At 38.6% G+C, this 24,398-nt stretch overlaps 1 protein-coding gene across 3 annotated transcripts in view; it reads right to left on the bottom strand.

The window, feature by feature from the left end:
• Window positions 1–1,823: 1,823 nt before the first annotated feature.
• Window positions 1,824–24,398, bottom strand: part of LOC109990822 (equilibrative nucleoside transporter 1) — a 34,233-nt gene continuing 11,658 nt past the window's right edge. The window contains exons 1-13 of one of the 3 annotated variants that reach the window (XM_020643060.3): window positions 22,510–22,618; window positions 11,840–11,929; window positions 11,615–11,696; window positions 10,603–10,787; window positions 9,251–9,390; window positions 7,664–7,798; window positions 7,236–7,333; window positions 6,980–7,061; window positions 6,562–6,647; window positions 6,266–6,374; window positions 5,374–5,459; window positions 3,514–3,713; window positions 1,824–3,421 (exon numbers count right to left, since the gene is read on the bottom strand). In XM_020643060.3, the coding sequence (XP_020498716.1) occupies window positions 3,310–3,421; window positions 3,514–3,713; window positions 5,374–5,459; window positions 6,266–6,374; window positions 6,562–6,647; window positions 6,980–7,061; window positions 7,236–7,333; window positions 7,664–7,798; window positions 9,251–9,390; window positions 10,603–10,787; window positions 11,615–11,696; window positions 11,840–11,868 (1,344 nt within the window). In that variant the 5' untranslated portion in view covers window positions 11,869–11,929; window positions 22,510–22,618 and the 3' untranslated portion in view covers window positions 1,824–3,309. Of the gene's footprint in view, window positions 3,422–3,513; window positions 3,714–5,373; window positions 5,460–6,265; window positions 6,375–6,561; window positions 6,648–6,979; window positions 7,062–7,235; window positions 7,334–7,663; window positions 7,799–9,250; window positions 9,391–10,602; window positions 10,788–11,614; window positions 11,697–11,839; window positions 11,930–12,455; window positions 12,573–22,509; window positions 22,619–24,398 lie in introns of those variants that run through there. The other 2 variants (XM_020643059.3, XM_020643058.3) reach the window with 2 other exon arrangements.

Raw genomic sequence — 24,398 nt, 5'->3', positions numbered from 1 at the left:
TTTTTTGTGTCTCTTGTGAGGATTTCTTTGAATAAAGAGTCTAAAAGTTTCTCTTTCTTCTACCAACAAAGATTGTAAAATGTCTCCTTGAACATTTTGAGATGCACATCTTAGTATTATTATTAGAAACATTAACAGTGTGAAGCCTTTTCAGAAAAGCTTAATGAAGCATACATTATGCATTTAATAAGTATTAAATTACCTTAAAAGTGCTTGATGAAGCTATGAAATATAAGAGAATAGTAACAAGGCGTTCTAAGTGATGTGTTCACTTCACATAAAGTCAAATAAAAATGATAGTTAAGAAAGTTGAACTGAAGGAATGTGCTAATACTGATCTTAAAACAATTATAAGAATCCTGAGACTTTCATCAAAGTGTTAAGGGTTCCTTAATAATTAAAATGATCTTATCTCAAATAAACTATTAATGTACTGTTGTGAATAAATAGTCTTCCATTGTATTCTGCTCCTTCAACCTCTGAAGAACTTTGGGTTTATATCAATGTTGACGACACTTCTGGACAAAGCTGTACCTGTTCCCTCTTTAGTAATCTGGTCCTGTTCATGTGGAGTTTAAAATAAAAAAAATCTAATCCTGCTGTCATTTAACAGTCAAACATATCACTGTGACTCTGCTGAGAAAGGCGATTTCTGCACTTTTTTACTTTGTCTAACTCCTACTTAGCTGCAGGGGTTTCAGATATTAAAATGATCTAGAGATATAAAAAGTCTAGTCTCTGAAGGTCTGGTTCTCTTTTGGAAGTCGTATAGAACCATCAGTTTTAATTTCACTCTCTTTCATAACCTTGTAAACCTACAAAGAATGATCACCTGAGCTGAAAAATATATATATATATATATATATATTTCTGACCCTCCTTTTATCTGTTTTGGTTTAGCCTTCGCTTCTCTTTATCATATTTATGCTCCCAACATGCCACCAAATGCTCATGAAGGCCCAGGAGTTTAACCAAACTAGAGCCAATAGAGAATGTTTCTTTGACCAGTGGAGGAAGACAGAGGACAACAACTGAATGATAATGTTGCTCCAGAGCTGTTGGATGTGTAAGAATAATTAAACAAGTTAGCCATCAAATTGCAGCTTGATCTGAAGGCTTCAGAGAACAGAGAAAACATTGCGATGAAGCCTTTTGGAGGAGAGGTGAAATGTCTCCAAGATCTTCAACTAAGCCCAGTTGTCTTTGGGTCAAGCTTACCATGACCTTGATGACTGAGAAACTTCGCACATTAAAAAGTAGCCATCACAACTACGAAATCAATTGTATTTCTTATTTTTTCATTTTCTTGCCAATGCCTCCCCAAGTGCAGAAAACATCCAGTTGTTTTTTAAGTGCTGTTTTTTCTCCATGTTTATGAAAGTTGAGGTCACTGTATTGGACATTTCATCTCAGTGGGAAAACATGAGCTTTTCTGAACTGAGTTTAATCAGTTACATGGGGTCATGGGAAATCTTAAAAATGTTTATTACTTGGGCGGTCTCCAAGCTTCACAATGGTTTGATTCTTACATTAGTGAGTACTGAAAAGTAGCTTTCTCTGTGCAGTTAGTTTCTCAATCAGTGCCCTTGTTTCACAAAGGTCAGCGAGAAGAGGAGGAAAGGCTGCATTTCTTCAACATGCTGTAGAGGCATTTCTGAACTATTACAATTCAATGACACTAATTCATTCACTTTGACCTACAATATTCCCAGAGCGTTTTAGGAAGCCTGAGTATGTTTGTGTAACAAAATTTAAAAAAGGAACCAATAGTTGTCATTATTAGATCGTTGTGTAACTAAATATGACCAGCAGAGGGAGCCACATTCTTAAAAAATACACAGTTTTATTTGATCACAGAGCTGTTTATAGCTGTAATAAATGTAACATTTTAAATGTCCATGCCAACACATTTATAACAAACCAACTTTTGCATTAAAACGTGATGTTTGGCTGTAAACCGCCATTGTTATGAATAATACTGTGGAAAGGATACTGTGGAAAGGAAGGCCACAAGACTGCAAAGCAATTCAAATATAACACTGATAGAGAGAGGGCCTATAAACAACCCCCAATTTTATAACAAAAATAACTCCGCGAGAGCCACATGGTAAAGTTTGAAAAACATACTACAAACTATATTCAGTATAAAAATGATCTTCCAGAGTCCACGTTAAATGAGAAATGTCACAGTAAGAACTTAAAAGTCTCGCTCCTCATGGCACATTTCCAGTCACAAGACAGTTGCATATTTTTCTCTTTTTCTGCATTAAAAAATACATCATGCTGATTCTCTTCAGGAAGACACAGTAACAGTAAAAAACAAAACAAAAGAAAACACGTGGGCTGAACTCCAAGCAGAAAATGTGACCTCTGGTTCTATTTAGTAAATCAAACTGTAAATGAAGAAAGCCACACTGTTACACGTTAATCTAAACAACACACACGCTAAAACAATTATTATTCAGCTGGAAATGGCCCAGATCATCAATTTGAACCTCGTCTTCAAGCTTCCGTTCGTCCTTACATTTATTAGAACTCGATAGTTTGTTAGAGGAAAACTTGTGCACACACACACATACGCGTACACACACACACAGAAACACAAGAGATCAGAGTCCATGGTGAAAGTAGAGCAAGGGAGCAAAGCGGCTGATGGGTCATCACTTCTGTCAAAGTTCATCTTTTCCCCATGTTGTCTTTTTGTTTTTGGCTTGATCAGCACACAGTCCAGAGTGATGTTTGAGATTCGATGTGTAAACATGTACTGTAAAAGTGTAATAGCTAGTAACATAGTTTACAAATAGTTTTTTGTACAAATAATACAGTAATAGTATTACTGGTTAATCATGACAAACAAAACAAAAGAGTTGAAGAGCCTCATTTATAAAAAAAATATGTCATGTAATTATGATATTAAGAATATGAAACAAAGTGAACTAAACTTATGACTTGTGAAAATGTTGATGTTTTAACATTTCCAGGTTATTGGGTGCAGAATAACTTTTTTTTTATTAATGAGGCTCTGGGATGCTGTGTTCATGTCATCTTTATAAGAACTGTTTGAGCTCATGATGTGTGTTGGGATCAATGGCATCGTTTGGAAACATGAGGAACAGCACACGTTCACACACTGCTCAAATTAAAACTAAATAAAATTCAGTAACATATCTCAGCTTCTACTGTCGTTGAGGTGGTTGAGACAAGTCTCTACTGTACACTTAAGAATACTGTTCCCCTCGTCTGCCGCGTACTCTCCTGAACAGGGTGAGGACCGGGAGTGTTGGATGGTGAGGTGGTCTAATGAAGAGCTTAGATCATGGCACGGAAAGCAAATGACACAGCAGCACCCAGAGCTAAGCCCAGGGACAAGAAGAAGGCCATGATGGCCCCCGCCGTCTCTGCCTCATGCTGTGACACCTTCCTGTACGGAGAGAGCAGAGGGACAAAGTTCATCAGGATTGTTTATGTTTAAATATAAACTCTGTGTAATCACGATGTGTGTGTTGTTCTTACTTTGGTCCAAAGCACATGCAGAGACTGGCCAGGTATCCGTTGGAAAAGGAGAAGAAGATCATGAAGATGATGTACCAGGCGTCGTGAGAGAACAGCACGGGGAGATAGTGACGAGGCTGGACGTTACACAGCATGAAGAGGGGGATGAAGAAGACCCGCAGAGCCACAAACACAGGTAGCAAGAGGCTGTCTTTACCGGGCTGCAGAGAGAGAAGCAAAGCATGAACTACAGCGACCGACAGGAGACTCAAAACACCAACACCATGCATATATTATATATAGAGAGATTACATTATAAAAAAACAGTCTGCAGCTGTGGTATGATACAATTTAAAACTAGAATTATTTATCAAGTTACCAAGAAAAATGGATCAAGTTCTTTGCTTTTATTCTACCACTTGTCAGGATTTTATCATTTACCTTTCTAAAACAAGAATGAATGGATTTTGTGGTTTTCGACAGCTGGCCTGACAAAAAAAAGGAGTGAAGGCATCGCCTTGAACTCGAGGAATAAGTGATGCTAATTTTTTTCTGACCTGCTACAGAAAAAAATAATAATCGAAATATTCATCAACAATAAGTTAAATCTTGTACCATAAATTATGTTTGCAAAATATTTGTATCTGATGTTTGTCTCCGCTTAAAAGAAATGTAGGGGAAAAGCATGCTGACATCTTTAAACAATATTCTACATTTCTTATTTTCTTTTACAATGTTTTAGTTTCTCTGCCCATAAAAAAACCTCTTACACTAGTTTTGATATTAAATGTTGTACATGTGGTTTTAAATCAAAGTTTAGTCCAATAAAAAAACATGACCTCTCAAAGCCCCTCAGAGGAAACCTGCATATGACCCTCTTATTGTTGCCAAATAATGATAAATAAATTCACATGTCCCAGAGCAGCTGACTGCAGTTCTCTTCAGTTAGAGTACACGGCTAACTTACTGTTCTGTTTGAAAAGAATTCAATTTCATCATTTCCTCTAAATAGCAGAGCATTGAAGCAGCTTGTCAATGTTGTTGTTTTCCAGGGGCCCGTTTCAGTAAACAGGTTTTGTGCAACCACTGAGTCCGTTAACCCTGAAATGAGGGAAACTCTGGGTTTTCTGTTTCAGAAGGGGAGGTCACTCAAACTTAAACGGGCCCCAGGCAACAGTCCAATAAAATATATCCAGTCATCTTTTAGCCAGATGTGCGTTTAAGATACCAAAAACCATTAAGATACCAAAACCATTTTATCAGTCACAGCAGTAACAAAGAAAACACTCCACTCACCACCGAAGTCTGATTTCAGCAACAAAACATGCCTCATTATCTTCCCTTTCAAACTTTAAGTGTCAAAAATTTCCCCACCATTCCACTTATGACTCCGGTTTCACCATGTGTCAACATTTACACAACTAAAGGCTTTCATAAGTGTCAACATGTGTTTATCATCAAAAGCACTTCTAGAGAACAGCAGATCTCTTTAAACATCACCATAAGTTATTTCAAATGGAATTTACAAAGCTAGTGTTTGTGTAGAGAGATGGATGTTAATAGATTGATGAATGGAATTATTGATAGAACTACTAACCATTAACCATTAATCATTGTAGTTACAACAAACTGGTACATTTTGAAAACGACTCTCTCGTAATTTGCAGATATTGAGGCTGTCCTGCTTCTCAAAAGACCTGAAAGCACCACCAACAACATCACCATCATTTTTAAGTTTCCCCTGAAGAGATCCACTGAACCTGCAAAGAGCTGGCTGTGCCTTTCAAGTAAATCAGCTGTCTATGAACCTAAAAGAGAAGCCCAAACCTTCAGAGAAAGTTAGAAGCACTGAGTCTGGTGGTTAAAATAGTTTCTACTGACCCACATACAGAAGGCCGTCAGACTCCTGCCAGCCCAGTCCATCGTGTTAAAGAGGAGGAAACATGACACAGGGATGAAGTACATTTCTGAAGTGAGAGAAAAATCAAACAAGATGTTAACAATTGAATATCCATCCAAGCAAAGAGTGCACTTAAAGAGACAGATTTCCAGTGGAATAGTCCTGTAAGTAGAATGAATGTGTTAAATAAAAAACTCCTAGGAACTTGTTATGGAGTTAAGACAAAGACTTAATGACGAAGGCTGATTGTTTAAAGGGCTTTGTAGCAGTGTTGTGACAAAGAGGCTTTTTAACTGTTAAACAGAGAATGCCTTGAAGTTTGTCTTGTAATGAGATGTCTTCATGTATCCTGATCCAAAGAGTCAACATTTAGAGTTCAGGAAGAGCTGAGCTGTTTTTTACTAGACACTGTACGACACACTGAATGTGCTTAAAGGATCACATGTGTAACTCATACAAGGCTGCAGTGAAGGCAAAGGCCGAGGATAAGTCCACACTACAGTAAAATATAAATCCATCCTTTCAACACTTTTGTATTTTCCTTTTAGTTGATTTCCACAGCTCAAAAGACGAGAAATATTTGGAATAGAAAAAGGGGATGACACAAAGCGTTCAGAATCCGACCAGCCCACTGCAGCGAGCAGAACGTGAGGCACATGTTCTTCCAGGTGAGCTATCCAGGCGCCTGACAGTTTTACTTCTGACAGCAAACAGAGAAATTAGTTGTAACTTTTTTCAATTGTCTAGAAACTCTGTTTCCTTAACAACAGAAGGTACTCTGTCCGGGGTTAGGAGTTTCAAATCTTCCCAGCCTGATATCTTCATGTTGTGAAACAAACAAAGATTTTGTTTCTAAAATTGTGTGGGACTCACCCCAGGGGCCTCCGTTGGCTACTGTTGTCTTGACCTCGACTGTGACTGCTGGGAAAGTACCGATGGTGACAGTGAAGATGAAGCACACGGATAGAGCCATCACCCAGATCTGATTAGAGAGCACAAGACCAATAGAATCAACATTATGTGAGCAGTTCAATGTGGTGCATACAGGTGAACGATGCTGTGTCAGGTCAGCTTCTTTAACCATTTATTCATAGCTCAAATAAAGCTGTGAGGACTTTTGGCTTATTTCATTATTGTTTATTTCTTACAAAGTGCTGAAGTCAGTTCACCTGTTTGAAGATGTTGAACACAGACACGCTGGGTTTGAGCTCCTCGTCCGTCAGACTCACCACAGGTCTCTTCTCTGCAGCACTATCTGAGTAACAAACATACACACAAACAGCTGTTTCTCTTTTTTTAATCACATGTGACACTGAGTTCGGACCTTTACTCCACTTTGGAGCGGCTGTTTATACATACGAGCTTTTTAATTATATAGTGTTTCCATTGTCACCATAACACAAACTGCGACAAACACAGTGGCCTTGGTTTCCATGGTCATTTTGTGGTTAAGAAGGAAAACTTCGGACCGTGAGAAAGAGGCTAAGATGGAGACATGGCTGACACAAAGTCAATCGATATAATAATACAGGATTCGGTCATTCAGTTGATGAGATATTAAAAATTCTATAAGTGTACTGTTTGTACCTTTCCTGAGCAAGTCCATCTTGTTCTCCTCGTCAGCAGAGGGTCTGGGTACATTGCTCTCCATGTAGTACTGGAAAAACTCCTGTTGAAATAAACAAATAATACATAACGTAAAAATGTATTTTAAAAAACAGGGCAGAGATGGAGTCAGTTCTCATTGGAGGTTGTGTTTCTGTCATTAAACAGAATTTGGACAAAAATAAATAAAACAATTTCCCTAAAAATTGCTTGGGTTAAAGAGAATACAAGCTCTTACCATTCTGGGCAGAATGATGTAGGACATTATGGCCAACAGGATAACAACACAGGCTGTGATGAAGTAACCAAAAGCGCTGTCCTGCAGGGCTGATCCAGCTACAGACACACAGAAAATCATCAGTGGGTATTGAGACTTCTATAAGTGTTCAATGAATGCAATCGTTTTTCTTGTGGGCTCAGCTTTCAGAACATTTCTGTTCCTTTAAGAAAGCATCTTCTTTAAATGAACATTCAAGAAGTATAATTCTTAAGGAAATGAAGTCATTGGCTAAAAGGTTTAACTAGGTTATCTTGAAAAAAAAAATGGATGGAAGATATGGGCTGGGACAAAAATGTCAATCTTAGTAGCATCAGCACATCTTCAGGTGCTTTATCCACCACCTGTTTGTCCACATTTAGAAGTAGTGTACTTGTGGTTTGACATACAGGCCAGTGCACAGATCATGGAGAAAGCAGCGAAGGTGCCGGCCAGCCCCTGTCCGCTCATGATGGGTGTGGTGTAGGAGGCAGGCAGAATCCCTGCTAGCCCGAACAGACTGCCCTGAAGAATCGCCCCGAACGCTGGGGAGGGTGAGAACAAGACAAGGATGTTTGAGAATAACTACACTTTGAAAAGTCACTGACACAGAAGAAGAAAAAAATGCCAACAGAAAAAGATGCAGCAGAGAACATTTTTGTAAATGGCAGGGTTTTACATTCCTGTTATATAATAACTGTCTTTATCTGAATTTACACAGCTTGTAGCCTGAAAGGCTTTTTTATAAAAACTTGCAACACTTGGATCGATTACAAGCATCTGTACATCAACTTTGAAACTTCATTAGCTGCAGGAATCTGTGAACATGTGTCCAATGAGAGGAATGTGCGGCCATGGAGCTATGAAAGCATCAAGGTCAGGACACCCTCCTCTCTAAATCAAACACTCATGAGGCTGTTCCACAGGATGACTTGGGGGTCAGGGCTGGCCCAACGGCGATAAAAAGGGGGTGAGCTTTTCCCTGCTGCTGAGTGAGTCATTGTAAATAAACACTCACTGTGGGATTACACACTGTGTTCTGAAGCTCAGTGTGGCGCTAGAGAGAGAGTGAAAGATTTTCCAAACACAGGGGATGCAGAAGAGGATCAAAGAGGAAAACACGTGGAAATAATCATTTGTATGAGTTCAAAATGGAAATAAGATCCTTCAGTGAATACATTCAAATACAACGGCGGTACATTAAAAGCTACCTGCATGACCTCCAGGTTTTGATTTAACTTTATGTCATCCCAGAGGCTGTGGATTGTGTTACATTATACACAGGTTTCTCTCATATTCAGTCTAACATCATTGATATCACTTGGTCTACTGTCTTAGAGCCACAGTTTGAGGGATTCTGAGACAAAGGAAACAACAGAGACAAAATAAGACATTTCTGTAAGATTTTTTCATCCTCTTAATTGCAAACAATCTGTAAAAATGTGGTTTTGTTGTTATCAGAGAAATACCTGTCCTGACCTTCTAATCCAAATAAGGACTTCAGTCAGTATTTTGCAACATTCATTGCAAAAATTCGTCAATACAAACGATGACAAGTATGAAAAGTCTGATGCAGCGAGCTTTTGAAAGTTTACTTGTAAAATTCCAAACTCTTCAACTAAAGTATTTGTTTGAGGAGAAGGTCACTGCTACTAGAAACCAAAAGGACAGCTCCTGAGTAATCTTCCTGTTCTTCCTGTAATCTTGTTGACTCGACAGATTCATGACTTCTCTTAAGAGCTAAACGCATCAAAATAACCTCACTCATATGAGGAGAATCTAAACTTACATGAACAGCATGAGACTGAAGAGTTCAATTATCAAATAAACACCCAAACTCTAATACTTGTGATCTGGGTGGGCTGGTTCACTGCACTTTGTTTCCCTAAAATATTATTGTCTTTTCATTTCACATTACTTTTTTCTGACACTTTTGTTTTTTGAGTAGACAGAGACTTTCTTTGCAGTTTTATAAAAAAGTATTTACTCAAACTCACAATTGATGCAGACGATTTTGATCATGGTGAGGGTAAAGAAGGCCAGTGGGGCCACGTTGACCTTGACAAGCACAGCTGTCAACAGGAAAACAACCAGGATGACCGTCAGGCTGCCAGAGATCCGCAGTTTCTGTGGAATCCTGAGTCACACAAAGTGAAATAACATTAGAGAATACTGCACGAGGCAGTTTTCAACACAACCAACTAAAGCCAACTGTGGAGAACATCAGCCACAATGATTCAGGACACTTAAGGAATAAATTCAAAACATTAATCACTGATTAAATGTATAATAAGTCATGAAATAAATCTTGTGTTAAAGTATAAAAAAACAGTTATTTTTCAAATGTATAACTAAACTACTTCTATATTCTTCATAAAAATGAGAAGTGTTGAAAGAAAACAAAAGCAGGAAGTGAACAGCAGGATTCTCTTTAATCCAACAGGAAATGAGGACTGCAGTATGTAGGAGAGTGTTATGATTCATTGTTGAGCAGAAGTAAAAACTAACATTTTCTGATGTGATGACAAAAGGGTTAAGTTGAGGTCCTTTCAACACAAGGTTGAATAAAGAAGAAATAGAGTGGGTTGTTTAAAAAAAAAAGGGAGCCACCTGGCTATCTTCAGGCACACTCGCTTAATGACAAGGATCATGTTAAAAAAATGAGAAAAGGGGCATCTTTCCCATGCTGGTTTTTATATGTACCCTCATTCGTTAAAGGCTTTTTTTTATCCTGGTCTCTATCTTGTGCCTGAAGATAGCCTGGTGGCCTTCCTCCCATAAGGTCAATTGTTTATCTTCCAGAGCACCTGGCTTTCACCTGGAGTCTACCTCATTGCCACCATGAGCACCCAACATCCTCCTTTTCTTCTGTTCAAGAACACTTTTGAACTTAAAAAAGGCTCTGCAGAAGTAAAGGGAATGTATCCAGGATGGGAGCAGGAGTAAAGGAACAAAATTGAAGGGGAGGATGGAAAATTAAAAAGTAGATGTGGAGGGAGTTGAAAACATAAATAGCATTCCTGGGTGTGTATGTGCATGGGAAGAGTTAGCCGTGATAAGAGTCAACCATAGAGATCTCTCAAATGCTACTCTAATTAAAGCAAACATCCTGGAGGCATCATACAGGCAAACATTCACATTAAGGATCATGTTACCTGAGCGGCATGGGGTGAGAAGGGGAGTGAGAAGGAGAGAAAGAAAGAGCGGGGAAGTGACAGTGCAGAATTTGCCTCAATAAGCTAAATCTTGGATTTTAAGCTTTTGTGCCACAAGATTTATCTCTGTCATAAAACTACCATTTTTTTTTTTCAGAATGTGTGGATATGGCTGTGTGGGGCAGGTCGGATACCTCTGGTGAATAAAGGAGTTGAGGCAGGTGAAAATGAGCAGGGGCACCATGGCACAGAGTGTCATCACGTTGTTAAACTTTGCCTCCAGCACATTGCGCGTGTCCCCAGTCTCCAAGGTCCTGTTTAACGTCTGATTGGAGGAAAGGTCTGTAGAAGGGGAGTCCTTCAGCCTACTGGTGAAGTACTTAAGAAGAAGATGAAAAAATAAATTCATATGTAGCATGTAGGTTATGAGCTATAAGGAAAACAACAGACAATATTTACTAATATTCTATGAGATATATATATATATCCAAAATCGTCAACTAAGGGAGGCTTTCATTAATACATTTTCGTTCCACCTATGTATAGTGTTAAGGGTGTAAATAAACATGAGAAACAGCACTTGACAAAAATTTTCCAATCAAGACATAAAAAAAACAGCCAGAAAATGAATAATAATGGGACAACTTTAGGAGTGAGGTTAAGAAAAATGAGTCAATTCAATGAAACATGGGAATATTTTGGTGCTTAAATGAAGCATCAATTAAAGTCATGTTTAAGATATGGAACATATAGGCTGAAGTGGCAGTCTATAAATGTGATCCTTTTTAACAAAACAAATAAGAAATTTTAGCTTAGACAGAAATACGCCCTCAGGGTGGGTCCAGTATAATAACAGTGAAATTCCATATTTTAAGAAGTTAACCCCTTAAGAGGTCAAAAAGAATGGCTCGGGATTAGAGAGGCTTAAGCACAGCTGGATAATCCACCTGGATGGAGTCAGGTCAGCCACCCTGAGTGAAACCAGGTGGTTTTAAAGAAGAGGTAAACAAACAATCTTGGGATTTCTTTTAGTTGGTGACATTCCTCTAAGAGGAACCAGACCTTTTAATTAACTAACCACAAGTCCACCAACAGGGCTCTTTTCTTTCCCTGCATCTGTCATTGATTTTAAGATTAACTAAATTTAACAGCAATAATCCTCACATTCCAAATAATGTAGTTATCCTAAAATGTTACTTAGCTTACCATTGTTGCTGTCATGAAGAAGTTCCAGGGTAAGAGGGTTCCCAAGCCCAGGATGAAGAAAATAATCCATACGGCATTGTATCTGGGGAAGAGACAAGAGGAAGTTTACGTTAGCGTACTTCAAACTAAATATCAACAAACAATGTAAGAAAGTTTATTGAATGGATTCTTTCCAAATGTCATTTTGCACGTCCTGAAACTAAAAATAGAAAACGATTCTCTTACTTGTCCCGAGGTGCGTGGATGGCCGTCATGGTTCTGGATTGTTAGTCAGGACACGTGCTCAGTCAGGGTTTAATCAGGGAGGCACCAGGTCTGAAATACACAGATAAGAAATACATGTTTACAAACTGTAAACATTTCTAGAGATTGGATGCACATTTTCACACATTCGTTATCAGCTGCAGACATGTGATGCAAGTCCTGCTTTCATGTATAAATACTCTTAAGAGCATTTAATACGGGTCAACGCAGCAATTAAATAAGGGCCAGTATAATGAAACGGATAACATCACACTCTAAGACACAGAGCAGGAAGTACCTCAACTTCCTAATGTTTTTATCTCAATCATTAAGCAGAGGTGAAGAAACTACAGCTTCAACAAGGATGAGTCTTTAAACACTCAAACACGCAACATAATTAAAGAAGAAATCTCCTTCACTTGAACTTCTGAAGTTTCTTAACTGAGGAACTCACAACACAATCTACCAATTGGTAAGTAACACACAAATCATCAAGATTAGCATAACATTTCTCTCAAATACGTTAAAAAGTGAAATTCTGAGGAAAAACATGACCACTTCCTGACCCCAGAAAACGGGATTCCATTAAATTACTCACTGCAAACTTCAATCAGGAACAACAGACTCCTCTTTCTTTCCTGGTCAGATGCCCAACTAACAAAAAAGCTCTGCTTCACTTTATACCATACAGAGGTTTAGTAGGTTGACACCCTGCTGTCTGCTGCCAATTGGACCTACCCCTCTTGTATGTACATCCCTCCCTCTTCCTTTCACCTCAAACTCCCTTTTGTCGGCTACGCTTCGTACAGATTTTACATCTACATTCGAAGCATGTGTGTTGCTCCTTTGACACATAGACGGCAACTCCAGGATTTGTTTCAGGTGAACAGTGCCCAAGAGTCAAACAGCTAATATGAGAACACGAAGGATTGATTTACCCAACAATGCTCTTGAGTATCTTTCTTTATATTCTGATGATCTCATCTGTTCCACCCTTCCTATTTTATTATCAGACCCCAAGGTCTTCCTAATTTCCCCCTCTATTTACCCCCATGTTTCCTACTGCTAACTCATTTCATCCTCTGTTTCTCTCCAGTGCCTCTATCAATAACAGTTTCATGACAGCAGCTCCCCTGGCCTGTATTGTGAAACTAATTTTCCTGTCCTATTTTCTCCAATGCCCTTCTATTACCTCCCATCATTCTTCTTTCACCATTCATGCTATCTCTTGCCTTCTTTCTTAGCGTCCTTTTCCTGCATCTGTGAGTTTATCTAGTGTGAGTCTATGTGGAATGGCTTATTGTTGACACGTTGCATCTCTTAGGCTTCGGCCAATCACTGAATCAATATGTTTGTTTTTATTAACAGGGGTTGGACTAAATAACAACGTGACGTATAATTTCCTGACTTCTGTGATACAATTATCAAGTGTCTGTTGCCAAATATTGATATTTTCTTTTGTAATTGAGGGTAATGTGAACAAAAGGTAAAGGGATACAGATCAAGTTGACAGTGAGATAAACAAAAACAACGAAGACAGTGTGGTTAAGTCAAACAGGGCTCAAAAAGTTAAGAGATGCCGTGTGATAAGAGGTAAAACTGACAACAAATTGTAGTGAATAGGGGCATTTTATATTAATCACATAATGATCACATTAGCTGTTTAACTGAATGTTTTTGCAACATTAGCACAGAATTGCTGTATGGTGATATTATCGTTATCATGGTTACGAATTGCATTTGGAATCGTATCATGAGTGACCCTGTGATTCTCATCCCTGGTTATCACCAAGACCCAGGCCAGCCCCCAGAAACACCCTTCTAAAATGCCATCTTTTCTCATGAACCTTTGGACAAGATCCACTTGTCAAATCTAGTTAAATGGGTGCAACTGCAAGAGCTCAGAAATTGATTTATGTTGATGAATTGATTTATGAACATTGCAATGCCTAATTTTTTATCTTTGACTACAGTTAATGATTTTGGTCAAAAATTGATGGATTACAAACTGTTTGATTGATTGAAGAGTATTTCACAATCTATGACTAACATAGTCAGGAAAATAGACTCAACAAAATAAAAAGTATGATTGTGTGGATATGAAATCAAAATTAGCATTTTTGTCTTAACCCAAAAGTAGCTGAATCAAATTCATACTATGTGCCTCCTAAATTACTTTGTCTATAGTTTTGAAAGGCCACACAGCCAAGTTCACATTTTACACTTACATTATGTCATTTTTGTCTCTTTAAATTTGATGTGGTCAGTATTGGTATTATAGACACCACTACGAGTCAGTTAAAACACACTTGTTCAGTTATGTCCCAGATTCCTGTTAAGTATTTATCTTTCAACCAAACGTGTTAACAAAAACGAGCCAGCTGGCCTCAGTTGCCTGGTGTTGAAATTGTGCCACCACACCCACCCCCACCCCCACCCCCACACACACACACACACACACACACACACACACACACACACACACACACACACACACACACACACACACACACACACACACACACACACACACACACACACACACACACACACACACACACACACACACACACACAGAGTCAGTCACACAGGTTCTTTGTAGTCGGTAGAATGGTACGAAACTCCAGTTTGGCATCAGTCTGACACTTTAAGTAGCAGGCCTCTCAGCCACATCCAACTCGAACAATGGGCAAAGATTTACCAGGTGTGTCTGCGATTTATTGTTTCCTCTTCTGTAAATGGGAAAAAGATTGAGTTCTGGTCAATCAGGTGCAGCTCAGTTTGCTTACCATGGTTACAATTATCTCCAACTGTTAAATTAACTTCAGTTTTAGTTTGGAAAACTTCCAAACTCAAAACAGCAAACAAACTCAGCTCTCATTTTAAATATTAACATACTTACTCAATATTCTTTCCAATTAATGAGCTGCTTCGCTTGTTCCATTTCCAAACTAAAATAATATCTAGGAATGAACAATTTGCCGTTTCAACTGCTACTAAGAAAGATTCCAGCATGTCCCTTTGTACAGGATTGCAGAGGTATTTCTTCATTAGGCTAACACTTTTTGGGGGGTATAATAGTCTGGGATTGCATGGACCACCTGAATATTAAACCATCCAGGCAAGTCTCAAAGCTGGCAGGTGAAAAGACGTCGCTGGTGCCGCCATGTGTCATGGAAGTAACACATGTCCATCTGTAGCTATATCCCAGCCAATAGTAGGAGATAACTAACATGAACTGAGTGCACTTGGAAATAGTCTTAATAATTTCAAATAAAACTGGATGAAAATAAACATTCAAATAGATTTTTTTAAATGTACATTCAAACCAGAATAGAAAAGGACAGAAGTAATTTTTTTCTCATCTCACCAGCATACCTTTCGAACAGGGTTGCCTTTATTCTCCTAACTAAGCCACAGGATAGTTTGATGCAGGTCATATGATGAGGGGAAGGAAGAACAACCCGTCCGCGGGGTCATTTCCCAGTGCTTATAGAGGGAAAACACTCAAATCAAATTTTTTTTTTTTTCAAATTTCTTTTTTTTTTAATTATCTCAATTTTAAAAACTTAACGACATGGCAAGATGGGTTATGCCATGAATCTCATCTCCTAAACTTAAATACACAATACACAGAATATGCATTTACAAAAATGCAGGATAGTTTTAACACTCCCCAGCCAGCTCAACTCTGGTGTTCAAGATACAAAGACCTGCTGGTTTCCTTTCTAGCAATCCAATTAAGAGCTAATTTCACAAATAGGAAACAACCTGATCACAATAAAGTTCTAATTAGTAACAGGAAAAAAAATGCAGAATACTTAAGACTAGGGAGGGATGCATGATACTACAGGCATCAAATTGATATCAGCCGATAAAAGCTTAAAAAGTAAATTATCCATATACTCTCGATATGATGAGACATGCGCACGCAGTGACAGCTTACATATGCCAACAACGAGCTGTGATATGTTGGCTTAGAGGTGGGCGATATGGGAAAAATACCCTATCACAATTTTTTTGGGGCAAAATCACAATCACGATTTTATCACAGATTTTTTTATACTGCTCTTAAGACTAATTTGCAAGTTACTGAACAGTTCAATCAAACTTATTTCCCTGTATAATGGTTATAATTTTGTTTAAATGCACAAAAACCGTTCTGATAAGTTTAGTCTATTTGAAAAAAACATCTTTGAAGGGGGTCTGGAGGTCTCCCAATCAATTAGCACCAAAAACGTCTTTCTATCGATTTGATCAATATTTATGCACAATTTGAAGGTTTTCAGGTTTGAAATTATGATTTAGTCATCTATCCTCTTTTTGTGCTCATCAGGAACATTTTCAAGCAGTGATGCATTCATTTAAAAACATGTAGACTTCAAGTTCTTGTGTTTCTGATCTATTTTAGCCCTGCAGTCAGAGTTCCTACAGCTATAGCTTCATACAGGCTCTGCAGTCGTTGTTCATAGGCTTTGTTGTTTTTTTATGACATCATTGGACTAACTTTAGTTTTGTTTATATATAATCAAACATAATACAGAATGTGTTCATTCTGTGACACATGATCAAAGTAAGTTTTACTGAAAGAAGAGATTAATTCATAGAGGGGGCGGACAGATTGACAGACAGACAGTCACCATGGTTGCTGCACACAATGTGTAACGTCGTTTAGCCTATTCCCTATAAATTTGGTTATCACAACAGGTGAGCTTCAGGTGGAGAGGCTTGAGAGTAAATTTTAAAAACCGAGAGAGAGCAGATAACACTGACAGCAATATTTTAAACACTGCGGTTATATCTCTCATCACTGTCTGTCTGAGCTTCGCTCTGTCTGTCTGTCTCTCTGCAGACTGTTAACGTCTCTCCGGTTCGTTAAACGGTTTCTTGTGTCTCTATCCGAGATGTAAAGTTAGCTGTGCAAAATATGTGTGTTGCTCACACCGTGTTGGTTTGGAAAAATATCAGAACAGTTTAGGGCCTGGGCGATATGAAAATGTATATGATATGAAATGTAATATCACTCGATATTGATAATTATCACAATAAATGTTAAATCATTATTTCTTTCAAATTTACAGGCTGATTTGAAATGATGCTCCATGACGACCACATTATACAGAGGACTTTAAACCTACTAGGAGCTAGGTATAAGACTTACATTTGAACTTGCGCATAGTTGGTCCCAATCCATTGCTAGACTAGAATTAGCTAGACTTACATTTGTAACCACCAAAGGCTATCACATGTCCAGTGTTGAAGAGTGTACAATATGGATGTCACAAAATTGAAAAAGGCTTACAAGTATGTTCCAATCCCTAACATTGCCACAAATAATTCATATGCAGTACACGTCTGTGCCTCATAACCTGACAAGCTTCCTATTACATGCCGATCCTAGAATGACCAACAAACATAAATATAAAATCCAGCCTGCTCAACAGCCTGAGACATCCAAGAATACATTTCCAGTTACGTTGCAGTAGACTGACTTTTACAACCTCAATATCCATTTCACACTGCGTTTCCTTCTGCTCCTGTCCCAAGGACAATGTTATTGACTCAGTCTTATCTGTCTGAAGAGAACAGATCCAAAAGTTCCCTCCATTAAGAGGTGGGAACAAAGAGGAACATAAAAAAAAATGCAATTATTCTATTAAATACAACAGTGATAGCAGAACCAATCATGTGTAAAGCTAGTCTGTTTTTGAAAAGTAAAAAGAGAATAATTAGCAATAGAATTAAAAACAACACGTTAGATTTTTATCATCATGCAAGAAGACCAGGAGTCCACTCGTATATGCTCACTTATTTATTGTTTACATGCATCATCGTACACAGCGCAGGGGATCAACAGCATGGCAGGCTGTAAACTTTGAAAAACCCAACTCAAATCTATCCTTCTGGGTTTTTTTGGTCACAAGGTTTTCACAACAATTGGAACAGCAATGATCTCCTCTTTGAAACAAAATGCAGCAGGTTATTGGTAGGGATGTAACAAGCCATTAATCTTGATCCATCCATTGGTTGAACAAAGATACAATCAAACCCATGGAAAGTCAAAACATTGATCTACATCATCATCTTTAAGATACAACTTTATTATCTATCTCTCTCTCAGTCATAACTGTTCCTCTGATGGTTAATTTTTCAGACCTTGGATGTCAGCGGTGATGTAATCAGGTTGATATGCAGGTATTTTATCGGCAGTCAGATGTAATACCATTTTCTACCAAAAGAGGGCGTCTGTTACCTCTGCAACTCAGAAAACGATAGCTAATACTACTAAAGGAAGAAGCCGTACGGAGAAAAGTGAGGCTAAAATGAAGCAGTCAGTAGAGAGAGCATTTTCTGTTTTCTGCAGCTGGACTTAATGAATAGACTGTGTACACGACTCAGCCCTGATCACTAAGATGTGCTTATCTTTCCAAAAAAAACCAAAAAAAAAACACTAGGTCTTTGTAGAGTATTTTATGCGCTCACAACTCCCTCCTGAACGTGTAGATATGTTAATTTGCCTACAAACCACAAGAATTAAGTGTATTTTGAAGAGGCTCTAATTGTTTAATTTCACTTTTATACAGAACTTTATGTTGATTTTAGTATTTGTACATACTGTATCAGAATCAGATCGGAACTGAAAAAAAAAAAAAAAAGATTGGTGCGTCTCTATTTGTAATAATAATAATAAATATATCACTTTTCAAAAACAAGCTTCAAAGTGCTTTACAAATAAAACTACTAATATTAAGCAAATAAACAGGTATATGAAATAAACACAAGATATCTGTGCCTAATCAAAGGATAAGAGCCCAGTAAAGAAATCCACAATCACCACCACAAAAAGAGAAAAGGAAAAAACAGTAAGAAGATTCTGCAGATGGATGTGAGGAGGGGACAGGGAAGGCAGAGCCAAATTCCTTCAAAGTTCATTGTTCATGAGGCTTTCCTTTGGAGCCAAAAAATCCACAGAGGTCAACCCATATACAAAACCAATTGACCTGGAAAATCATAACAGTAGAAACAAAGAATAGTTCCGATCAATGATTAAAATCTGAGTTTGTCCTATACACTCATCCGTGGTGTTTTGGGAGAGTTAAACTTTATGTCACTAATAGATGTATTGCAGTTAAAGTTGAGGATACAGATGGCTGATAAAAGGGTTTGGCTTGGATTAATTGAACATTGTATTTGACAGCCAAATCAAGTCCATCTAAAAACAATTGGTACGGTACAGCCCTAAACTGGATTAATGCCTTTCTGTGGGGTGATCAATGGGACAAGATTAAAATATGACAGTACGTTGAGAAAGATAGTTTTGAGATACTGTCTTGTTAATTTGAATTAATTGGGTTTAAGAAAATCTCACTAGAAGCAGTGAGCTGTACCCATAGTTGCCAGTGCGGCGGACTAAACATTCGTCAGCGTCCCCATTGCACATGCTGTGGTTAGGTGTGGTTAGGTTAAAGGCCTAGTTCACAGTCAAGAGTCACAAAGTAGTCCATCCCTCCAACAGCTTGTCATGTCCACACAGGCCTTTCATGACAGCTACTGCCTTTGTACAAATGGCCAATTTTAATCCTATTGACAGTTAAAATAAATAAAAGTCAACAGATTAATGTCTCACTCTGACTCAAAACGTATTCACGCAAACATAAGCACCCTGAAAGGTAGCCAAATACACATTCACTTCATCAACTCCACTAAAGAGATGAATTTGGGTATTCAGGGTAAAACAAAGCAGACACAGCAGGCCCAAGTAACATAGAGTAGTCCCTAATGTTCTGATTGACAATCAGTCATAGAAACCGAATAAATTCAAACAAACCTCTTACAACACTGACTCGAGCCGTTTTCACATATGCACTCCGGATAATATCTAGATATTTACAGGAGGACTTCTCCGGAGATTCTCCCGAACTAGCCGTTCACATATGCTCCTCACAGCGGGGGACTTTCCCTGGCAGTGGGGAAACGCGGAAGTAGCGGCCCGAAGCAACAGAGTCCGCTACACGACGTTATAATGAGAATATTTGCCTTTATATCAATGCTATGTGTAATCCAATGGAACGACAACATCCACAAAAGAGAGGAGAACAACATACTGACGAACAGAAAACAGAATGCAGCCGTTTAATTACATGCACGGAGATCGTAGTGGTCGCGGGCAGACACTTTCACTATATAAACGTCATTCTCTTTTCATTGGCTGAAATTGAAATCTCCGGAGTATATTCGGCCACATTCAGACATCAGCTCACTCTGATATTCTGCGGATAAAATACTAGGGGTCTGGCTGGATAAACTCCGGGTAAAGTCTGCGCGACAAATGCGGCTGTTTGTGTTCAGACATAGTCTAAAAACCTCCAGGTAGCCAAATCTCCAGAGTTTTTCAGGAGATTTCTGTATGTGTGAAAAGGGTTTCAGTCTTTATTTTATCTAGAGCTGGGGCCAGGAATGCTGCTGTAGTCTAAAGGGTTGTTCATCACCAAAACATGTCACTGCATTTGCTGTATATGACAAGTTTTAATCCCCTTATTTCAATATTATCACATCAAATGAACGTTGTATTCATTTGAAAACAACTGGAAGTGATACACCCTGCAAACATCGAAAATCCTTCTTTTATTGGCCACTTTATGGAGGGAGATACTACATTTTTTGAGGAGGCAAAAACAACTCGATGACATAAGAGTGCAGCTTTATTTTAAAAAAACAAAACATTATTTACTCAATTCCCACTGTCATAAATAAACTGGATTAGATAACTTGTAAATTTTCCACATCTGTGCAGACAGTTTTCACTTTCAATAGTTACATAGTGCAGAAAAGTTTTGTTAATTATATAAATTATGTCAAAGCAACTTCCATCCTGACACAGGTCTGCAATAGGAGCAGACTGCCATACTTTATAAGACTGGGATGTAATCAAGATAATACAATGTAAGTGAGGGAAACAACTGCACAGTGACAGGAAGGCGACTTTTGTGAGACACTAATGAGGCGGCATAAAAGCACTTCCCCAGGGAAAACTCTGGTAAGAAAAACAAAACAAAAAACATCAGTGCCAAAAGAGGGAGCGTGCATTTAAGTTTTCCAAACCCATTGTCCTCATCCCTCCCCCCCCCTTAGCGGCACAGAACATTTCCCGCCACTCAGAGGAGGGACAAAGCCCATCTCCAGCAGCTTGTCCTTTTGTTGGTTCAAGTGGTTTGAATAAATAGCTGACTGATGAACTGGTAAGAGCACCTCCACTTGTATCAATGAGTGAACCAGAGTCAGCACTGATGATTTTTAAATGAGTAAGACAAGAGGGGTCACGGTCCTCTTTTATCCTCCTATAATCAGTCAGATAGCCTTATCTTATCTTCACAAAAGCAGCTCTCACCAGCCCAAATGACAAATGCTTATTCTGCCACGAAGAACAGCAATTTATAATTTATCTTCAACTAGCACTGCAGGCAACAAACGGAGAAACTTAACTCCCACTCCTATATAAAACAGATGTTCACGCTCACCCGGCAGTGGGTCAAACACTGCTGTCCCATCAGCTGTTGGGTGAAAGACAAAGCCAGCCATTCTGATGCGCTCTTCTCCATATTTAAGGTCAGCAGTCTCAAATAGCACTGACACGAGTGACAGGGAGCCAAGCCAGGAAACACTCAGATACCCTTGTCATTTAAAATGAGTTTTAGTAATCCGTACAGCAAAAATAGCTCATTGACAGTATTAAAAAGACATTCAACTAGATATTACAATGTATCCAAGTTATTATTGAGTACCACAGGCACATCTAAAGTCACAAATCAAATAGTGACTTACTATGATTCAAGGTAGAACTACGCCCTTGGCATGTGTATGCAAGCTCTCTCAACCACACATCCGTTTTAGTCACTTGCATGTAAAAAAAAAAAAAACTTTTAGTAGACTCGTTTCATAAATCTGCCTGCTGTCAGGTCCTGTGACAGTATCTTTCCTCGTGCTACCGCTAACTACTTGATTAAAGCAGCCTGTCACACACGTGCTACCCCACATGCTGCCACATGATTTATTAACAGAGTTAAACGAGAAGACATGTTAACATTTATTATATTAAACATTGTTAGAGTTAAAATGTGAAAAGTCAAACATTACAGACTTTTAATTCCTTTTTTTTTTTTTTTTTTTAAACAGCTTTCTTTTCCCCCCCACTAACAATCACATGTCACTCGGTAGCTTTTAGTAAAGCTTTCAAATATCAGATATAGTTTTGTTGGGTTAAATAATGAGACAATATTTTGTATTATAATGTGTAATGTGTTCGTCAGTAACTCTCGTCTTGTTACAATGGTATTCTCAGTATTTTCTTCTTCAGTCAGCACACTACTTCGCAGCTAGTTGAACGCTAACCTGAGTTAATTAGACTTCATGCCGGTTAAACAGACCACGCACGAAGTTGGCGGTAAATTTAATTGCATGCCGCAGTCAACAAAGGAGCCATGCTGGCGTTCAGCATCACAACACCGGTCCCCCCCTTTGCCTACGTGTGTGTGTGTCCCGGCGGGATTCAACCATTAGACACATTAAAACGAACAACGGAATTGACGAAGTGACCAAAATTTAATCGAAAGTAGGTATTACTTTCTTTCATTAACCATGTTCGGGTATCCTACCTTATCAGCGGCCAGTCTGTGAAGGCTGGTAGAATGTGTGCGTCGGTGCGTCCCCCCAGCCTGTGTTACCTTCTGGAGCTCCTCGTAAAAACTAACACTCTAGCTGTAGAAGAAAGAAGGAGTTCATCGAATATACAGTGACATAGTCTACATTTAGGCAATACGTTAAAAAAAAAAAAAAAAACGTAAAAAAAAAACGCCTAGAGGAATAATAATTATCTTTTAACAACAATTCATGAGTGAATGATCAAGTGAACTTTACAGACGAACAATCATCTGTAATGTGAGAGAAGGAAGATCATTCAATCAGTAAAGAAAAATAGTCCAAGCCAGAAACAACAAGGATAACCTTTAAGTAGCTGTTTCTAAGTCAATTCCACACATGTACAGCTTGTTACATTTGAGTGATTTTCAGCGATTAAACTGCTCTCAACTCGTGATTTCTAAATTTACGATCGTCCCTAAAGCCGTCGAAACGCCCGTCACTAGAAGGGGGCGGGGGGAGCGGGGGGGATTTCATAGTATTTTCTATTTTCGTGTGGGATCACATTCAAATGTCTTCTGTGACTTTTCAGCGGCGCAGTTTGCCAAGTTTATGTGTGTTTCTGAACCACATTTGGTGCAAATAATCTCTTTAGTGATCAATCAACCGAGATTTCCCCTAAAGTAAGCTTGCTATCTCACTGTAACAAGCCATCTGCCAGTTATTAGAAATCTATTATTAGCGATTGGCAACGTCGACAACTTGACACATAAAAACCATGTTTTACATCGGAGCCGCCTATATGTTTTTCTAATTTTACCCTATATACACCACGAAATGGTGATATATTATTGGTGATATGTATAAAACCCTCTATGTTATAAATCAAATTTTATATAGAAATGATTAATATTTTAGCGGAGCAAATCTGATCCTCCATTTGCAAGAATCCGAAGCAACACATAACTCTCTTATTTAAAAGAAATTTGCTGGCTGCTCAACCAATGGCAAAATATGTATGCTGGATTTAATTTGCTGCTCTGAGCTGAAATTCACAAAAGAAACATCACTGCAGTATCTGCAATCAATTAGGTCAAATAACCTGAGAGAAATATAGACTCCTCGTGTTCTGTTTCGTCATGCCTCCCCACATTGAAGCCCACTCCAAAGTTGCATTGTATGGAGTGTAAACCAGCAGGAAGGGATCGGTCTTCAGACAATACACTGCATGATTTAATCACATTATTCACACAGGTTTTTTCTAAATGCAATGATTTATTTGCTTTAGCTGAAGGTCGATCCTGACTATGTTTACAACTCTGAGGCATTTAGTCAAGGACAAAACAAGAAAAGTAAAGCATGAGGAAGACCTGAGTGCCTGAGGGAGCCTCTAGTTGCATGAATGTATTTAAATCTGAGAGTTTTCCTCCACAACAAGTAATTAGACATACAGCATTTTTGTCCTTCAAATGGAATGTATGACTAACTGTGCCATTGTGCATTTAATTGATGCAGCACAGTCTCCTGGAGTAAATGTGTCTTCGAAAACAAACACATTACAATCCTCTTTTCCGTTGCTTTCAGGGCACAGCTTGTTTTCTTAAGCGTCTGCGAGAAGTGACACCAATGTATCATTTCGTCGTAACACTCTAGCCTGTCTGGATCGCCCTGCAGAGGCGTTGTTTTGATGCTGTGTATGAGTCTGGACGAACAGTTTTCCCATATAGTCGTGGTAGGTAAACAGTCATCCACACCCTGTCTCACCACGTCTAAAAAAAACCCTCGCTGCGGTTATGGACAGAAATCATCTGTAAAGGAGAGCTATAGTCTGACTGCCTCCTTACTGACACAAACCCACTGAGGAGGAGCTGCAGAGGACTGAGAGCCTACTGTTTTGTTCTCTCTG

The sequence above is a fragment of the Labrus bergylta genome, chromosome 10 (genome assembly GCF_963930695.1).
Source record: "Labrus bergylta chromosome 10, fLabBer1.1, whole genome shotgun sequence".
Taxonomy (NCBI): Eukaryota; Metazoa; Chordata; class Actinopteri; order Labriformes; family Labridae; genus Labrus; species Labrus bergylta.
The sequence above is the reverse complement of the archived record's forward strand: the minus strand, read 5'-3'. Positions and strand labels throughout refer to the sequence as shown.